Genomic DNA, 20226 nt, shown 5'->3' on the forward strand with positions numbered 1-20226 from the left:
GTTCAACACTGTACTTACTTTGGCATTTTAACCTTTTACTTGAGAGCGACAATGTTGAGTATTTTAAATAAAAAAATCCGTCTGTCAAACAAAACTATTAGCCTGGCTTCTCTGCCTAGTTTTTTTTTATATAGATTTACAAGTAATTTTTCAAAATTTGCAATATAACCTGAAATAGCAGCTAACTACATACTGCTCATAATAAAGGATTTAGTATAGGATATATTTATATCTTAATTGCCAAGGAATATAGAATAACTACAATATGATTATACATGATTTTTTAAAAAGTAAAACAAAGTTTAAAGGCCGTAAATTCCAAAACCCTCGTTTAACACTTCACTGAAACATTTTCTGGGATACATTCTTTTTGAAACTTTTTACAAAAATGTCTGAAATGAGATTGGCTGAGTTGTTTTATGTAAAACTCCTGCATTTCTCTACGATCAGTAGAACAATTTGAATATGTTGGACCACTACTATATCCTCCATGTAAGTTTGTAACTGTTACTGAAATAAAACATTTAAAAGATATTACATGTTTTTATCCATTTAAAATAAGTAGAATTATCTTTTCTACTACACAGCTACTTTTGCATATGTACTATTTCTGTACTAAAAATCTGTAGTACTGGAAATCTACTTTTAATATTCAGTACTATTTTATTACTTTAAAATTATTGTAATATTTAGGTACCTGTATTTTACAGTACTTAATTTGTACTTTGAATTTAAGTGCTACAGATTTTTGGTTACTATCGTTCAGACTTGGGGTCAATTACATTGGAATGTAATTAATTAAATTACACATTACATTGCAAAAATTATCAATTACACTAATTACACATTACACAGTTTTTGAAATGTAATTAATTAAATTACAATTACTTTACTGAAGTAATTAATTAAATTACACATTACATTTCATCATGATATTTTTTAACAATATTTTACATGTACATTGTATATATATATAAATGCATGTGTAACATATTCATATAAACATAGTTTAAGCATTGCATTTGATAATTATTAATTTAGTTATTTTAATGTTTTGTCATTTAGTCTGAACAAGGAGGTTATATTATCCTCTTTCGTCCTCTCTCCTTCTAATATAACCTCCTTGGTCTGAATCTGTCTGGTCTGAAAACAGCAATTGTAAATAGTCTTTGAACAGGAGCTAATGTGCTAAATATTGCTTGATCAGAACATGGAAGTTTTATGATTAGAAGATCATCATATTGAAAGGAGAGGGAATTTGTTCCTATTAACTTGCCAATGCATCAAGGGGTACTTTGACATCTCAGAAATGAAATCATTTAAATTAAAAAAAAAATTATTTGACTTTAAAAATATTGAAAAAGTGTTCTTGTCACAGTATTGAAAATTTATTTTAGTACAAACAATGTATATAATGTCTAAATATAAGCAATATTTTGCTAATTAGATAAAATACATGTAATAGTGGCATTGCCCCTGGACATTGTAATCTGATTAATTGCTGTTTGTTTTTACAGCTGTTAATTTTTATTTCTATAATCCTTTTGTGTATACTAATTTGATAAAATGATTGTATGCAGACATCAGTGATTTTAAATTCTAAATGAACTGTCTAAGGAAGATGTTTCACAGTGACACATTTTGTTTTGTTGTGTTTAACAAGGTGATTTATAACTTGTCAATCTATTTAGTTAAAAGATCTTTCTCAAAAAACGGAACAGCACTATAATATATGATTCTCACATTTTTTAATTTTAAGACAAAATCTGTAGATCAGATAAATGATATAAAAACTTCAGAATAGATTACAGACATTATATAATTAAACATAAATCCTTATCTTTAACACCATAAAAGTACATGTAATTGAAATGTAATTTAAAATTAATTGAGCATTACATGCTTTTTTCAATGTAATTAATTAAATTACCATTACATGTAATTAAAAATATGCCCAATTACACATTACATTCAATTACATGGAAAATTGTAATGCATTACACTTAATTACCATTACAATTTTAATTACCCCATCCCTGCTATCGTTACATTTTAAGCATTTTGAGGATTTTTAATCTCTTAAAATTATTGTTTTCAAACATGGAATATTGTAAAATTTATGTACCAAAATATTTAGTACAAATCAAGTACTGTAAAATACAAGTACTTAAATATTACAATAATTTTAAAGTAAAGAGATAGTACTAAATATTAAAAGCAAATTTCCAGTACTACATATTTTAGTACAGAAATAGTACCTATGCCAAAGTAGCTGTGTATATGTTGAATCTCATATGTGTAGAATCGTTCAGAATATGTTTTATTATTTGATTATATTACTCAACCTTACATTTATAAATCAAAATATATTTCAAAATATGATTGTGAAAAAACCACTCCGGAAGAATGCGCATTCCTATGATTTTATCCTTATATATTTGTTTTAAGTTTTCGATAGAATTCATTATGAACATGCATGAAATATTGCATCTGCACGCAGCCAACTAATTAGCAAAATTTGAACAAGTATAAATTTTGATTATCTCAAGATAGTCCGTAAATCGTCTCATTCTAATATTTTACCTGAACAATTGGGAATTGTATTTGAAGGCATCCACGTTCCAGAAGCTCCACAAACATAAAAGTTGTCCACCATAACACCACGTGGTACAGTGAAAGACTCTTGGCAGAAAAATTTACAAAACTGGCCATAATCAGTTCTCCAGTTGTTGCATATTAAAGCTCCGTTCACTGGAACATTTATTGTAGGACATGGATTTGCTAGAATATGATAATGAATAAATAATCTTAAAACGTGGAAGGAAAATTCAATACCAATTCAAAATTATTATTCAAGTGATTACACAATATTATGAGGAATATATTAAACAACTGTTTAGTTGTCCTTTTCATCAGTTTATCCAAACTCTTACTGTATTCATCTGTATATCTTATGTTTTATGGGAGTGTTTAAGAATTTTACAATCAAAACATTGCTTTAAATTTAAGAAATTATGTAACACTAAGAACTTTGAGTAATTATCGCAAAATTTGTGTTTATAATTTATACTAACTAACAAATATTATCGAAAGATAAAGAAAATAAGGTAAAATATTGGAAAATATATGATTTTGAATGTAGTTTGGGTACGCGAAAAACAATAGTTTGTCATCGCAATAACTTGAATTGTTGCTTTTTCGGAAAATTTAAACTCACCAATTATCGATCTGCATATGCATACATTTATAATTTATAATTGAATAAGAAGTCATAAAAATTGATCAAAGATGATAAAACATACTTACGCCTTAAAATGATGCTAAACAAGCAGTTTGTACTAAAACCGTTCGTTGGTTTTGTAGCTGTATAGCTAACCTTAAAATCTCCCCATGGAAATGTAAACTCATTCGAAGGGTAGTTTGCGGTAACCTTGATTCCAAAGCTATGGGGATCGGTGAATGTTGGTATCTGCCATTTAACTAGATTTTCAATTCTTGATGTGTTTATGTACATGTCGCTTGAACAATTTTCCATTACTGGTGGCTGTATATCTGGAAGAAAGATTTGTCGAATGATGCAGATAACATTGTCTAAAAACATGCATATTATATAAGAATGAAAAACCAAATTTTCAGTGAACAACTGAATGCTTTTGTACCTTGTATTTGATTAATTAGGTGTAAGTGAATGTTTGTACAGATATAAACACAACAATATTGTTTTTAAACTGCGTTTAATCGTACGAAAAACGGGGTAAATGAATAACTCGTCCTACACTGATTTAAAACAATATATAATTTTGTGCGTACATATGTATATTTGTGCGAATAGTGTCATTGTTACACATTTTAAATGATTGTGTCCCTTTTTGCTGATATCCCAAAAGGGACATGATTTGAATACTAGTTTTAACTCAAACGAAAAATCGCAGCATCTTTATTACTCTACGTCAAAAAATCTACAAACAAATTCAATCCGCGTACATGAAGTTTATGTCAATCATATTATTTCTACTTAAATCAAGCGTCAATGTTATACTCTCCATGAATATTGCACTAGTAAGTGCTCATTTAAAAAGCGCAAATCAACTTAAATCTTCAACATAGCACGTTTCTTGTATAATAATGCAGAGACATTTAGTGGCAGGATAGACAATAAATTGTACTTTAAAAAGAGACAACTACATATATTTGTACACATACTGAAATGATGAACTGATTTAGCATTTGCAAATGCAATACTGCTATCGGGAAGAGGATATACAAGTGGAGGAGGATAGAGCTTAATATTGTGATATATCATTAACGTATGTCCCTGCTACCAATGAAATAAAAAGAAAAGTTAACCAAAACACGAGACAATAGACAACTTTCGAGTACGATGTATTTTCGTCAAAAACTTTGCCTTTAGGAAACATAATTCGTGCGTTTAGGGGCATCGTCACTTCCTATGTTGAGCGAGTGGTTGGAAGAATATGATGCTATATTGTACGAATTGTTCGGCAAATTGAATTCTCATAAGTGACAATCAGCACTGCTCTCATTTGGGAATTGTGATTAATACCTAAAGAACAAACATTATTTCTAGTTTATCATGCTCACTGACGAACACTTAGACGCTTGATGAACGTACATAATGCAGGGATACAGGCGATCACTTGTATCTGATAAATGACATCATAAAGGCGCACATAGTTGAGGAGTTTTTTCCGGTGAAGGGCAATCTCGAAAGTGGTCTATTACTTGAAAATTCGGTTTATTGGAAAGAGAAAAAGGCTGCACATGATGAATGTCTATCTTATACTTGCATTAACGGTGGTTATTTTTATTACCTTTGGAACCTAAAAGAGACATTTTTTAACAGCATGGAAGGAAGACAAATAATCTATTATTTTATAGAATGAAAATATAAATAAGAAAATGTTTGTATCGAAACAAACTTTAAATAACCCCGAATTTCGGGTTCGAAGGGTGTATTTGAGCTTGCTTGCGTTTGACGTGTCCTATTATACTGTCGAATACCGTTTGTTATTGCTATTATCCCTTTTGAATAAAAACTGCTAGCTACAGCCATGAACTATTTGTAACCAGAGAAATCAAATTTTATCCATTTTCTATATAATACATTTTGTACTTACCAATTTTACAGTTTTTACCAGACCAACCATTAATACATGTACAGTGATAATAATCAGGTATGTTTTTACAAATTCCTCCATTCTTACAGGGACCACTTGAACAGGAGTTATAATCTGAATAAAAAAAATATTACAACAACGAATATGATAACCATTGATAGAAAATATAGTATTCCGAAACACATTTGAATAAAATGAAAGTAAGCAGACATCGTTCAGTGTATATATGCACTTTTGTTGGTTTTTTTTAGTTCACCACTTTTTCCCATACATAAATAAGGATATATATTACGGATTACAAATGTGTCAAGGTTAACACAAAGATGTCAGTATATATTCAGGAAACTATCGGGGTATATAAGACGTTTTTATCCCCAATTGGAACCTCAAAAACATCATCATAACAACGGTTACTATGTGACGTAGTCAAAGCTATACAGAACACTAAGGAATTTCAGAGGCTCACAGAGGGAAAATAATGACGTGCTTCAGTCAATAAAACATTTTTAATACAAAATGACGCAATTTCCACTTTTAATACTTAAATTTAATGTTAAAAGTGTTATTATATATTATTAAATACACGATAAAATCATGTTCCCAGCGAATTAGAAAATCCTTCACGTATGCCTAACATATCAGGTTGGGTTTTTTAATATATGTGTTGTAAAAGACAAGCCACACAAACATACAAACAGAAAATATGATATCTAAAAACTTTATTGAAATTATTTTTTAATGGAAAAAGAATTGTCAAGATAAAAAAGGTGCATTTAAATGGATTTTCAAAATATTAAAAGAAACAATAAACACCAGGGGTAATCCGTAATCAATCCGTAAAATATGTGTAATTCAGGTCTCAGACAGGGTATAAATTGTGACATTCTCGGCTTAGGGCTTATATCTCCTTCAGCTTCGGCTCAGAGGATATAAACTCTAAGCCGGGAATGTCACAGTATATACCATGTTTGAGACCTGAATAACATATAATGTTACTGTCTAGCTATATGTTTCATTCCTCAAATGTTGTCCTTCGTCATTTTTTATTTTTATTAAATTTATTGCAATTTGTGTTTCCTATTCCTCTGGGTAAGTACTGTTTTATCCTTTGGCCATGGTTTGTAATATTTAGTGTGTAGGTATATTATTACGAGACAGTGTTGTGTGTATTTAATCACTTTGATCTTTATCTCATCTTGACTTTTGACCTTAATGTAGAATAATATTTTTTTCTTCAAATTTTCTGTCCGTAACAAAACATTCAATCAATTGACATAGACTCAATAACAACTTGAATGTAACATCTACATATGATGAGTCACCTACAATTTTTAAAAGTCGTGTGACATTTGACTTTTATCTGTCAAAATGTCAAATGTCAACACTTAACACCATATATATTCTTTTTCGAAATAGCCAGACCTTTTCAGTATTACTAAGGGTTTAAAAAGTTTCAAGGGACCCATTGACTAGTTTGAGGGTGCCCTCGGCCTATATTGATTACAATGTTTGACTGTCCAACACTTCTATGTCATACCATGTTAGAATAAAAGAAATAATAAGTAGGTATAATTTGATATTCCATATGCTTACTCAATGTCAAATAGCGTAAAACGTTCAAGAGTGAAGAAAAAATTGGATGATATGTCTTATTGTGTTTGGATTTCCCAAAAATGGTACAGGTATAAATCCATACCACATTTGTTTCTGATGATAAAGTTTTGATACAGACGCCGATATTGTAAAAAGATTATAAACTCTAAGAAACGTCCTTTTATGTATTTCCGCAGTGTTAAACTTATTCTTATCAATAAGTCTTTGTTTGAGATATCATCCAAAAATTCTAATTTTTCTGTTTTTCTCCTTTTTTTGTACACATCAAAAGGTAACTTAACCCTACCAGACATTCATATCCCAGCTGTAGTTGTAACAAGTAAGAGATTGGCATACACAGCTGTAGTTGTAACAAGTTAGAGATTAACATACCTTATATATAGACTCTTGTATGTTGCTGACGACTTTTAGCACTCTTTATACGTATTTGTAGAGTGTACAATATTTTTAATCAAAATACTTTGAAAAGCACTTGTGAAGATCATGAGATTTGTGCAAATCGCTCGTTACATATGACACTTACTTGTATAGACCTTTAAAGATACATCATGCTTGGCACCTTTACTATGAGACGGCCAATAAGTAACAAACAAAAAAAAGACAAGGTTATGCTATATTTGCAAGGCAGTTTATCCTTAATTCATGACGGTATGCAACAATCTGGATTTTAGAACATTTGTAATACAGAAAAAATCGTTTATAGGAAGTGATATTATTTCTTCGGAAAACTTTCTGGAGACGAATGTTTTACGGACGTATTTAATAACGTCCGTGATATGTCCGTAGCTATTTTAACTGTTTAAGAATGAAGCATATTAGTGTTAATGATAAAAAGACGATGAACTGAACACAAAGCCTACATTTTGAAATTTACCAAAAAGATTCCACACTGAACATATTCCCCCTCTCCCCTTTCTTAGACTCGAGGCATTTTGATCTTGAAATAAAAATATGCATCTATTTCTTTTTGAAAATCGAAGGTAAACTTCTTTTTTGCAACGTTGGAATGTTTACAAATTAAAACACATCCTTTAAATCATATGGAAGGCCACATACGTGAACCATGATATGACGTTTAATTTTAGCAGAAGTGCCCGAACTTGAATTTCGTATCTGATATTTCTATGTTGATTTACTTTACTTACATGCACACCGTGGTTTGCTTCCACTCCATCGAGCATACAGTTGGCACCGTCTACTAGAATATCCGCCCACCAACAAGTATCCACTATGACAGGTGTATCTAACAGTTCTACCATAAGTGAAGGTACCACCATGCAAGTTGCCATTCGATATAGATCCAGGATTTCCACAGTTTACCTCTAAAATATGCCCCAATTTAATTTTTTTTTATAATGTTCATAACGTTTCCAAGTTGTACGACAGTAATCATCAACATGATGTGTTTTTAATTGTAGTAGTTATTCCAGGTATGAACGAAACACTGAACAATTACATATATGAAGTGCATATATAGGACAGAATTTAAAAGATTTTCGGGACAATTATATATAATGATTTAAAACATATATAGGACAGAATTTAAAAGATTTTCGGGACAATTATATATAATGATTTAAAACAAGAATTAACGAGAATACTGCTACGTTTCGCTGTTTATGAGGTCGCTTTTAAATCAAAGGTTCCAACAGTTTAAGGTGAGGTCACCAGTTAAAGTAAAAAGAAATTCAATTATTGGTCCATATGAAAAAGGGGGATTGGATATGATAGATATAAGAAGTTATTTCACTGCTTTAAAAGCTATGTGGGTAAAAAGACTAATAAAATGATTGTGAAGGAGGGTGGACAATTATACCTCAAACTGGTTAGTGTTTCAAACAAACAGTGGGGATAAGACAGACGAAAGCATTAAAAATATCCCAGATTTTTATAAAGATATTTTTAAATGTTGGAAATCAACTGGTGAAATTCTAACAAAAAAAACAGAAACATTTACAGATATAAGAAAACAAATATTATGGAACAATACATTTATTAAATTTGAAAATAAAGCTAGATTTTTACAAAATTGGATTAAAAGCGATCTTATTTATGTAAATGATATCATAGACGAAAAAGGCTGTATTTCACAAGACATCATTTTGAATAAACTAAAAAATAAATCAAACTGGATAACTGAAATTAATTTAGTAAAAAAAACTATACCAAAAGACTGGGCAGCAATTTTAAAATCGGAAAATTCTATAAAAAGTATTGTTTATATAAAAAGAAACCAATTTATATTGGATGGTTTACCTATAAAATTAGAAGCATTAACAAATAAACTTTTATATAAGTCTCTGATAAATAAAACATTTGAACCAGCTATTGGACCCAAAAAATGGCTGCGTATATTTGATATAGATGATGTGTTTCTAAACAGCAAGTATGTAGTTTGTTTACTATACACGGGAATTTGATTGGACAGTTACCATTAACTTCAATTCATGTCCATTCAAATCTCAGTATATACTGAAACTCCGCCTACCTATTGAATGCAAACATCCAAGCAAACATAGCAAGCAAGTCGATCAAAGTTTTGTTTTGCATGCTTTTATAGGAGAACTGTATAAGAAAATAAACTTAGAATTTTTAGATGGAAATTACTACAACATATTTTACCTACAAAGAAACTTTTAATCTTTGTACACAAGGAGAAGATTATGATTACTTCTTTATACTGTGTCCGTATTTAAAACCTTTTTGGAATAAAATAAATGAAGTTTTAAAGAACAGTAAAATAACTTTTAAGATAAAACTAAGACACTTAGTTTTTGGATATAAAACATCTGAAGAAGAATATTTTGACTTTAACTATTTTTTAACAATTGTGGGTTTTTCAGTTTTCAAAGCCTACTACATATCTGATCAAAAGACAAAACATGTCAATGTTTTCTCAATTTTTCTCAATGAGTTCAATAAAAGAGTATGTTTGAAAATTAAAAGTAATGTTTTAGCAACTATTAGAAAACAAATGAATTGTCATATTAAGTGATTAAGTGATATTATTTCATATATATTTGATGAACAAAATGTAGTATGTATTTTATAACTAATCACTACCCTAAGTGATTAGTGGATTGTAACAGGGAACATCAGGGGGAGCTTGGACTCCTGAAGGATATTGTAACAACCCAATATTTGAAATAAATATTTATTTATGTTGTTTAAAAAACAAATGAGGTCACTCCTTCGAAAATGTTGTGTACATCATCTACGGAGATAATTGAATATTATGGAATATGTGCTTCATAGACACGGGTATGTTCAAATTGTCGTGACCTCAATTCCATCACTTTTCAAGAAATGCGACATCATCGCATTTGTACCTACATGGGCAAAACGACTGATTTCACACCCTTCAAAACCATCTGCGATCGCCCCGGTCTATGAAGGGGTTCGTGTTGCTCAGTATTACGTGTTCTGTGTTGCGGTTTGAAAACAGTTGTTTGTCCTATGGTCGTTTTCCCTCCTTTTTTTTGCTATGCCTTTGTCAGTTTTTCTTATGAGTACTTAAATCCTTTAACAGTTAGCCATATTTTCGGGATTTTTTTTTCATAATAAAGATTTTTCATTTGGTCAAGTTGATTATTAGTAGATCAAATCGTTTGATTCATTGATTCTATTTTGTTACAACTTAGCTTATGATATAAACAACAAAAGAATGGATTGTTTAGAAAGTTACTTTGTGAGATTAACTGTTAATTCCGATATTATTGATTTTTTAAGAATGAACAAAAAGAAAGATCAATTACAGAAATTTCAGTAAAAACTGTAATCATATATATAAATATTTCATATACTACACGTAGATTGTAAGTTATTGTTGCAATACTCGCCCAGTCGCATTATTCGCTTTGGTAAACACCTCGTAACGATTTCTCAACTATTTTTTTTAAACACAAATGACCGATAACGCGTAAATAAACTTTAAATAAGGTCCACGAAAATAATGGAATTAATAATTTTTGAAGTTTCAGCAATTCAGCAATTCATTGACTGTATTTGTTGAATTGCATGCTCAAATTGGTGTTTTCGAATTTGTTCAAAGTTCTAATTTTTCTATTCTGTGTACCACTTCGTCTCATTATTTCAGCTAAAAATCAAATAAATATCTAATTAAATTGGCATTTAAAATGTCAGAATGAAAATGAATATGTTCAAGCTCATTTATGTTATCTTAAAGTAACAACACACAAAAGACTGGACTTGTTATGATATGAAAACCGAAAAAAAAACCACATATTTATTCAGAAGGGGTTACATGTACGATGCTGGTGTCTAGTATTTAAAGATAACATTTTTTATATGAAAGTTGATTCTCTCATAGGCGACAACGTTTGCTGAATATCATACATTAATGTTAAGTGGCTAACCGAGGCCCACCTAGCATAGGATATTCTCTGAATAAAGAACAGCGCGAGACAGTGTGCTTTTTGAAGGATACCTATTTCGAAGGGGGGCAGGAGTCAGGATAAAAATATTCTTTTTAGTCCTCCCCTCTGTACTTGAATTTGTTACTCCCTTATGTAACGGTTGCACTCATTGGCTGATGAGCTTGATATTCTAAATTGATTTTAGCAAATGCTAAATTTATTTAAGCATACACTAAAATGATTTAATCATTTCCTAAATTCAACTAGGCATATGCTTAATTCAATATATATTACCATATATAATTCCGCGTCATAGTTTAATTGAAGTGGATAATATATTTTTGAATCTTTAATCTTGTCTATTTCTTAAAATTAATTTTTAATTATATTAAGAATATATGCAATTTTTAATCATTTTAAGAGTTATATGAATTGCGCTACATTTGTTCAATACCATTGGCATTTATTTTGCTGCACCCGATACGCACTTCGAGAAGGTCAGATTTTTCTCTCGGTAAAATGCATACAATACATAATCATGACCTTGCGGTGGTTTTTTTTAGTAAGGCAATGAGTTATTTCGAGTGCACATTTACTATACTTTTTAAAAAATACTTCTGAAATCGCAAAAGTTAACGTCTATATTGTATTTCAGTAAATTCTTCAAAAATCGGAGTAATAAATGCACTCAATATTTTTCGTATTTTCAGTACTTATATCAAGCTTGCAGAATTTACAATCTATTGGAAAATTAGGGTTTATCATATAGCTTTTGAAAAATCCTTACGCAATCCGCAGCAGTCTCCATAATATCCTTTTACACATCTACAATTGTAGCCATCTGATGTTCCTCCATTATAACAAAATGTATTACACCTCGAGTAGTCCCATCCCGAGCCAGGTGTAGCGCATGTTTCGAATCCGTCGTCACACCCATAGGGTCTTGTACTATGAGAAACCATTCGTGATCGACTGTGTTTGCCATTACACTCGCTGTTACACGTCCCCCATGCTCTCCACTCTTTCCATCTACAGTTGCATCTATCCCATTTTGAGGTACGTTCACATTCTATAGAACCAAATGACGAAAACAACAAAGCCAAAAGCCAATGAATACACCCCTGAAAGAAGAATATATTTTCATGATAATGTTTAGATTGTCTTCTTAACTAAAACCAATAAAAGATAGATGGATTCATTATAATCAATCTCAATTTGTAAGGTTAACAATGTTATTCGATTTACCGAACACTCAGTCTGTTGATCTACGTGTGGATGAAATAATAAAAGAAAAATTAAAGTCACTTACTTTGGTTGGTTTAAATTTGTAAACTTAAAACAAATATTGTAATCTTTCAATTCGAGTCATACTATGGTTATTGTTTTAGAAATCATTGTGAGTATCTATCAAAACAGCAAATTTAATTGTTACATAAAACTGAAATATGACAAAAACACTTTTACAAGTAAACAAATTTTACCATATTAAATTTTGAAAGTGTTGAAAAAAAAACCGATAAGATTTGCATCAAATTATGACACAGAGATTAACAAACTATATTTTGATAAAACATTTATTATATTACGGGGAAAACGACAAAAGTAAATGCTTTTTTTTAATTATTATTGAAAAAAAGTTTTACAGTTATGAGTGATTTACGATAAACTCAATTAGTTTACAATTTGTAGCTAGTAAAACGTTTGATTTATTTCAACATGTATTATATTGATTGCATCAGACATCTTGAATATTATACAAATATAGCCTTTGTATGAGGTCGATACAAGGATATATTGATCTGAAAGAAGTATATTGACTGATGACGAAGTCCGAGGTCGATATACTTCTTTGGGTCGATATATCCTGTATTGACCTCATACAAAGTCTATATTGTTGTATTATTTATTTCAGACCATTATGCATATTTGTATCAAAATCATCATTTGATTTTGTTTGAATTTTATAGATATCATATTGTCTCCTTGACAACAACAATATATTAGTTGTTATTTAATTTATTTATTTTTGTTTGTTTGACATATTATGTATTTGATGATTTTTTTCGTCAAATATTCAATCACAGATATCATTTGTATCAAAATGTTTAACGATAACATGAAATTGATAACATGACGTCCCAAAGTAAATCAGTTTTTAGATATTCTAAAAATAATCGTGCAATATGCTCTGTGCAATATGTTTTTTGCTATCGGCCGTTTTCTCTCTACCTTCGAAAATATAGTTTAACATGTGACTATCTCTAAACGAATCAAATTTGTTAAAATATACGAATTAATAATATTAAGATATATTTCACATCCAATTCTTTATGGTAACTTGTTAAAAAATAAACTAATTTCGTTTCATCAATAATCATATGTTTCCGAAAAAATAATCAGTAAAAAGTTCTGTTATTATTTTTTTTAAATGACAATCACTGTATCAAGGGCCATTCTTACGTTATCTGAACCATGAGTTTTCGGTTGTTATATATATAAATTACAATGCAAGAGATTATTTTTCATATTTTTTGTTAATTATCCATGTTTAGATGTTGACGTTCCCTTTTCGTCATCTCATTTACTTACTTTGTTATCATCGGTACAAGGACATCATTCGTGTACATAACTCAATAAACAGACATCTTGTATGATCAAATTATTCATATTCAATTCTTTATGGTTATAACCTATGAGTTTATTTACAACAACTGGGTCGATGCCACTACTTGTGGAGATTTATTTCCCCGAGGGTATCACAAGTCCAGTAGTCAGCACTTTATGTGCTGACATGAATTATCATTGATATGGTTATATTTATAAATTAACTGTTTACAAAATGTTGATTTTTTTTAAATACTATGGCTTTTCTACTTCAGGCATAGATTACTTTAGCTGAATTTGGCAAAACTTTTAGGAATTTTGGTCCTCAATGATCTTCAACTTCTTACTTTATTTGGCCTTTTTAACTTTTTTGGATTCGAGCGTCACTGATGAGTCTTTTGTAGACGAAACGCGCGTCTGGCGTATATACAAAATGTAGTCCTGGTATCTATGATGACTTTATTTACTAAGGGATGTATTTACAAACCTATAGTAAGGTCAAGAAAAATGGTATATATTTTACTTTTCATTGATTAACTCATAGGATCTTTGCATCGGAAACACACATATTTATTTTCAAACAAGTAATTGACATGCTTCGGATTAATATTTCCTTAAATAAAATGTATATATTTTTTGAAGGGATGCTATTAAATCACAAGTGGGAAGATTATGTTTGATCTTTCAATCTATGAATTCGTGAGCGGGCATGTCAGTAACTCACTATGCGGTATGGGCTTTGCTCATTGTTGAAGGCCGTACGGTGACCTATAGTTGTTAATGTCTGTGTTATTTTGGTCTTTTCTGGATAGTTGTCTCATTGGCAATCATACCGCATCTTCTTTTTTATAGTAGTCATTTATTGATTTATGTATCATTGTTGTTTTGTATATTTTCTTCTGTTTACTATAAAAGCATCGGACTTGGACTTCTACAAAACTGAGATTCGCTGTATGAATTGCTGCGTGTTTGTTTATTCTACATTGGCTAGCGTTAAAGACGGAGAGGAAGAGAGAGACGAAGATCTTACAAAACATCATTCATCCCACTGCATTCTTGCTTATGCTAGTCTTGTGTATTCTTTTTTAATTTTAGTTTATTAATATGTCTCGGAGTTTAGTGTGACGTTTTTTATCGAACTAGTGCACGTTTTTGTTTAGGGGCCAGCTTAAGCCAATCTCCGGTTGCTGCATTTTGTCGCTGTACTGGTGGACTTAGGCTGGTTTTTTTTTTTGCTTTTTGGTTGGGTTGTTTTCTCTTTGCACACATTCCCCATATACGTTCCTAATTTCATTTAAAAAAACCAAACATGCCATTGTATCAGAAAATTTATAAAAATGTTTAAAGTATTCATATATTTTTTTTTAGCTTACACACGGTCACCTCAATAACAACCCAATATATTGTGAAATACTAGTATAGGGAATACATTTTTCAGAGACTTCAAACAAACTACAGGTACTTATATTTTTCACTAGTTTTAAAATGTTGTATTTTCACATGCACATACAAGAGGGACGAAAGATACCAGAAGGACAGTCAAACTCATAAATCAAAAATAAACTGAAAACGCCATGGCTAAAAAAACATTAAACAGAAAAACAATAGTACAAATGACATAACATAGAAAATTAAAGAATAAGCAACATGAACCCCACCAAAAACGGAAGGGTAAGCAGATTCTGCTCTTCATATGGCAATAGTCCAATTCGGTAGGTCACATTCATTAAAGGTAAGGGGATTGTAGTTACGACGAAAGGACCATATCCTATCATTTGTGAAACGTTTGTTCCATAACGGTCAACCAACTCGTGATCGCGTCCGTAAAATTTACGAAGTGATAATTTCAACTCCACCATTTGGAACTCTTGGCTTAACAGCTCCCTAATCTGACTTAGGACATGTGCAAACATTTGCAGAGGGATTAAACGTTTTAATGGTACCAAGCCTTCTCCTTTTTCTGAACCAATAGCATACCATTACAACTAAAAAAACACACGATAAAATATCAACTGAAAGGCTCAACTCAATGAAAAAACACGTAAATTAACACACTATGAACGAATAAATTTGATATGCGATACCTGAATGCAAATACATGGTTAATAAAATATTAGGGACAAACATTCAAGGCCAAAAAGCAAACAAACAAGTCCAAATAAAGCCATGACAAGACACCACCGCGAAATACTTAATAACCCTTAAAACAAAATCACTTTTGAAAAAAAAAACGGTTTTCATAATAGATACAGGTAAATGAAAAATTACTTTGTCGTTTTAGGTTTACTAATTCTGTGTATATAAAATTTTCCAATAATTAGGAATACCAAGAAAGTTCTGTCAAAAAAATACCTAATTTAACACTAGATATTATTGCTTGATTAAATATATTTCTAAAAGGTTTTTATTTCTAATCCTTGTCAGGAAGTAGTTTTAAAAATACCACCTACCAGCTCCTCCAATAAAAAATTGTTATTTCGAACTTCAGATCTTGAAAGTATAATTGAGATTGAACTTTTTTCTTAAGCAATGTTTACAACATGAAAAATATTGAACAAACACATTATAATAAAAAGGTATCAAGAAGCATACATGTTTTTCTTGTAACATTCTCCAAAGCATGCCCAGGTGATGTTTATGCCTTTTAGAGAAGCAAAAATTGATGAACCAAAGCAGGGTTCGTCCTTTCATCGCAATAAATTGCATTAGATGATCCAAAGACCTTGTATACTTTACAAGTATAGATTCTAGATACCGACATTATTTATTATCTTAATTACGTGTTAAAGTGTTGTTTTATTTATCTTTGTAAGTTATTAACCTTTACTATTAAGTTCATTTTGGTAGTATTATTTTGGCGTGGCTCGTAACTTACATGTATACATTATGCCATTGCATCATTGTGATATCTCTGTCTTTAATGTTTGCTCATGTGCATTGTCATATGATGTTTATTTTTTTCAGACATAATTGTTTGTTTTATAGCTTTTGTCAACAGTAGTACCCCTATCTTTGTCATTTCACCGTTTATGTCTGTTTTCACACACATTGTAGTCAATATATTTATATATGATTGACAGAGGTTTATATAGCTATAAAACCAGGTGTAATCCATTAGTGTCTATATAAGAAAATACCTGTACTAAGTGAGTAATATGACAATTGTTTTTAATTCGCTTGATGTATATAACTGTTTAATACATCTACTGCTATTTTATTAGAGACTTTCCGTTTTGGAGCTCGGTAGTTATCCATATGCATCTTAAATCAAATAAATAAATGTTAAATTACAGAGACTCTACACTGAGTTTCAATCGAAGATTTTAATTAAGCCTTTACAAGATACTGTCATTGATTATATTTATTGTCTTTAATTACAATTTTTGCACGCGATCAAAATTGATGGTTCTTTCCGTTACATTTAATGATATTGAAAGCTATTTAAGATATAGGTATACTGATTCACTTTTAAAAGATCCTCATTTCTATTCTATCACTGATTCATTTGGTTAATTGCATATAGTACAATGTTTTATTTTCGGCAATATTTCATGTAAAAATTACTTCGAGCGATAGTAATTATTAACTTATAATTTGGATAATAAATTGAAATATGATGTGCAAAAGAAATGTGTTAAGTATTTCGTTTGCTATCCAGTCCCCAGTGTACAAATTGAACATTAGAGATTTCAAGAGATAGTATATCTAAAGACCTTTTTGGATAATTAATTGAAATAGGATGTGGAAAATTATATCGTATAAAGTTGTGCGTTTCTTATTCATCTCCAAATTACGACATCGCTCATAAGATTTTTATGTTGATATATATCATTAGTATACTTTTTCGTTTTCATAAATGCGTTTAACCTAGTGAATTACTTTTGAATTATTCGGTTAAAGAACATCATCAATACAGCGGAAAGTAAAGATACTGCTACCTTGAAATTATTTTTTCTTCTTCTTAATAAGTATCAAATGAAATCAAACTCTTATGAACAAAGGCAGGAACCATTTTGTAGTTGGTCACCATAAGAGTGCCAACTTTTTATTCAAAAACACTTCTCTTAAGCATCTTGATAATGTTAGTTACAATTTATCCTTCTCGAAGACAAAAAACCGAATGTTGAATATTTAAAACTTTGTGAGGTAGAAAAAGTCTAATGGCAGAATTAACGGTAAAGATCAATATAATCAATACATGGAACATTTGATATACCAGAACAGTAAAAAAAAATTTTTAGTATATTATATTTTTAGACACAGAGTAAAAATAAGAGAAAAAATTGCATTGAAAGCAACTCCGAATTTGATGTGAACATTTCTATATGATATATTTATTTTTGTTCAACTATTTCATAGATTTCAATCTGCATATCAATGTTTTAAATCGGTGCCCCATATTGATATAGGAAATTGTGAAAATGCATTGAAAAGTTACATGTTTTATTCATTATACACATTTATAAACAGTTAAACCCCACAACCCCTCCCCAAATCCAATTTTCATCCGAACACAGTCAATATAAATTCGATGAATCTGAAATATATTTACTTTTTACTCAATTTCACACGTTTTCGTAAGAGTGAAACACTTGCAGTTTGTTTCAATATCAATCACAGTGGTCAGGCACATTCCCAAAAATATCACGATCAGGTTGATAGTAACTGTTGTTAAAAACATTGTTGTTTTATAGGGTATATTATGGAGGATTTCAAGTGTTGGTTGCTAATGTGGCTCTTTTTTCTTAAATCTATCCAACTTTTGAAGTTTTCTGCAGTTCCTTGACAATTATAATACGTCATATGTTTAGAAAAACCTTATTACATTAAAGAAGAAACAAGAATCTGTGATATGATATAGATGGAATGAATGTTAAAATATTTGCCTGGGAATATAATACTTTATTTAGAAATGTGATTTAATTCAATATATACGGCCAAAGCGTTTACAAGAAGAAAAAGATCTGCATGACTTTTTTTTAGGTTTGACAACATTTAACAAGACAATTTATACATTTTCATTTATTTAATTGTATGTAGCTTTGGAAATCTTAATGTTCATATAGTGTATCTGAATAAATATCTATCCAATACACATTTGCCTTTTTAAATATTAATAAGTAAAATGTTAACTTACCATGATCTGTTGACGAATATTAGTATGCACAAATCAATGGTGCATTTGGAAAATATAATATCATATTATATCTACTTGTGCATATTTGCATTATGCATCATATGACTTCCTACAAGAGACGACGTCCTCATTTTGGAAGTTAATTAATATGTTATACCAGTCCTGTGATATTTAAGGGTAAGTTGAATTAAAAGATATAATTCATGGCTTCTAATATATTAGAACTTTATAATCATAATATTAATATGTTTGTTTATTTTAAAATTGTAAAGTTATATGTAATCTATTAAGCAACAGTTATTTCTGTAAGAATTTACGCAGTTCATTGTTTCAGTGAAATGTATAAAGGTTATCCCTAAATTTTCGTCAAATAATTTACAGAGCATACCTCTGAACAAGGGATATAACCCACCAAAACTCGTCCATCGAAACTATGATTTTCAAACCTTATATTAACCTATGCTTTTATTAACTTTCATGTCAATTATCTATGATTTAGATACAGGATGTGGACGTTAAAGATGGTAGTTCTTTTTGTTACATTGTTTACCGTACATGTGTTTAGAGATAACAAGAAACATGTAAGTAATTTAAACAAAATCATTAGAAAATACCTCATAGAATTTGAAATATAGAAACATATTTTGATAAATTAAGATAAGGTCACCTGAGCAAACATATGAAAAAAACATTTTACAATACGGCATTTTATATATCAGCTGATTTCTAATATTTGGAATATATTATTCAGAGAAATTAAAATTAACCTAAAAAAAAAAGACAGTATATTTGAATTACGTGTTGAGTGTATTTTCATGTATATAGATATAGTAAGATGTGGTATGAGTGCCGATGAAACAACTCTCCATCCAAATAACAATTTATAAAAGTAAATCATTATAGGTCACGGTACGGACTTCAACACAAAGCATTGGCACACACCGAACAACAAGCTATAAAGGGCCCCAAAATTACTAGTGTAAACCCATTCAAAAAAGGGAAAACAAACGGTCTAATCTATATAAAAAACGAGAAACAACGAGAAACACTAATAAATTACATAAACAAACGACAACTACTGTACATCAGATTCCTGACAGGTGCAAACATTTAAAGCGGGATTAAACGTTTTAATGGTACGAAACCTTCTCCCTTTTTCTGAAACAATAGTATAACATCACAACTTAGAAAAACACACGATAAAATATCAATTGTTAGGTTTAACTCAATCAAAAAACATAAATTAACACACTATGAACTAATAAATTTGATACCTGAATGCAAATACAAAGTTAATAAAAATTATTTGGGATGAATATTTAAGGTCAAAAGTAAATAAAAAAGTTCAAACAAAAAA

The 20226-nt window shown here is 30.0% G+C and overlaps 2 protein-coding genes across 2 annotated transcripts in view; one reads left to right on the forward strand and one right to left on the reverse strand.

The window, feature by feature from the left end:
• Nucleotides 1-209: 209 nt before the first annotated feature.
• Nucleotides 210-18983, reverse strand: LOC143045035 (E-selectin-like). The gene is made up of 7 exons (XM_076217318.1): nt 18870-18983; nt 11916-12249; nt 7898-8074; nt 5139-5252; nt 3307-3552; nt 2584-2781; nt 210-510 (listed from the first exon to the last, which is right to left on the reverse strand). The coding sequence occupies exons 1-7, from the start codon at nt 18870-18872 to the stop codon at nt 332-334; spliced, it is 1251 nt and encodes a 416-aa protein (XP_076073433.1). The 5' UTR covers nt 18873-18983; the 3' UTR covers nt 210-331.
• A 390-nt stretch (nt 18984-19373) lies between these two features.
• LOC143045038 (uncharacterized) overlaps nt 19374-20226 on the forward strand; it is a 33010-nt gene continuing 32157 nt past the window's right edge. Inside the window, exon 1 of the mRNA XM_076217325.1 lies at nt 19374-19450. Within this exon, the coding sequence (XP_076073440.1) occupies nt 19376-19450 (75 nt within the window). The 5' untranslated portion in view covers nt 19374-19375. The remainder of the gene's footprint in view (nt 19451-20226) is intronic.

This window comes from Mytilus galloprovincialis, chromosome 9 (assembly GCF_965363235.1).
Source record: "Mytilus galloprovincialis chromosome 9, xbMytGall1.hap1.1, whole genome shotgun sequence".
Classification (NCBI taxonomy): Eukaryota; Metazoa; Mollusca; class Bivalvia; order Mytilida; family Mytilidae; genus Mytilus; species Mytilus galloprovincialis.

Bases quoted from the DNA above. Each gene is read 5' to 3' on its own strand.
- LOC143045035 (XM_076217318.1), bottom strand. The intron at 5,253-7,897 runs GTAAGTAAAGTA...TTTTTTATTCAG, and splicing joins AAGCAAACCACGGTGTGCAT to ATTATAACTCCTGTTCAAGT. The intron at 3,553-5,138 runs GTAAGTACAAAA...TCTTTCTTCCAG, and splicing joins TGGTAAAAACTGTAAAATTG to ATATACAGCCACCAGTAATG.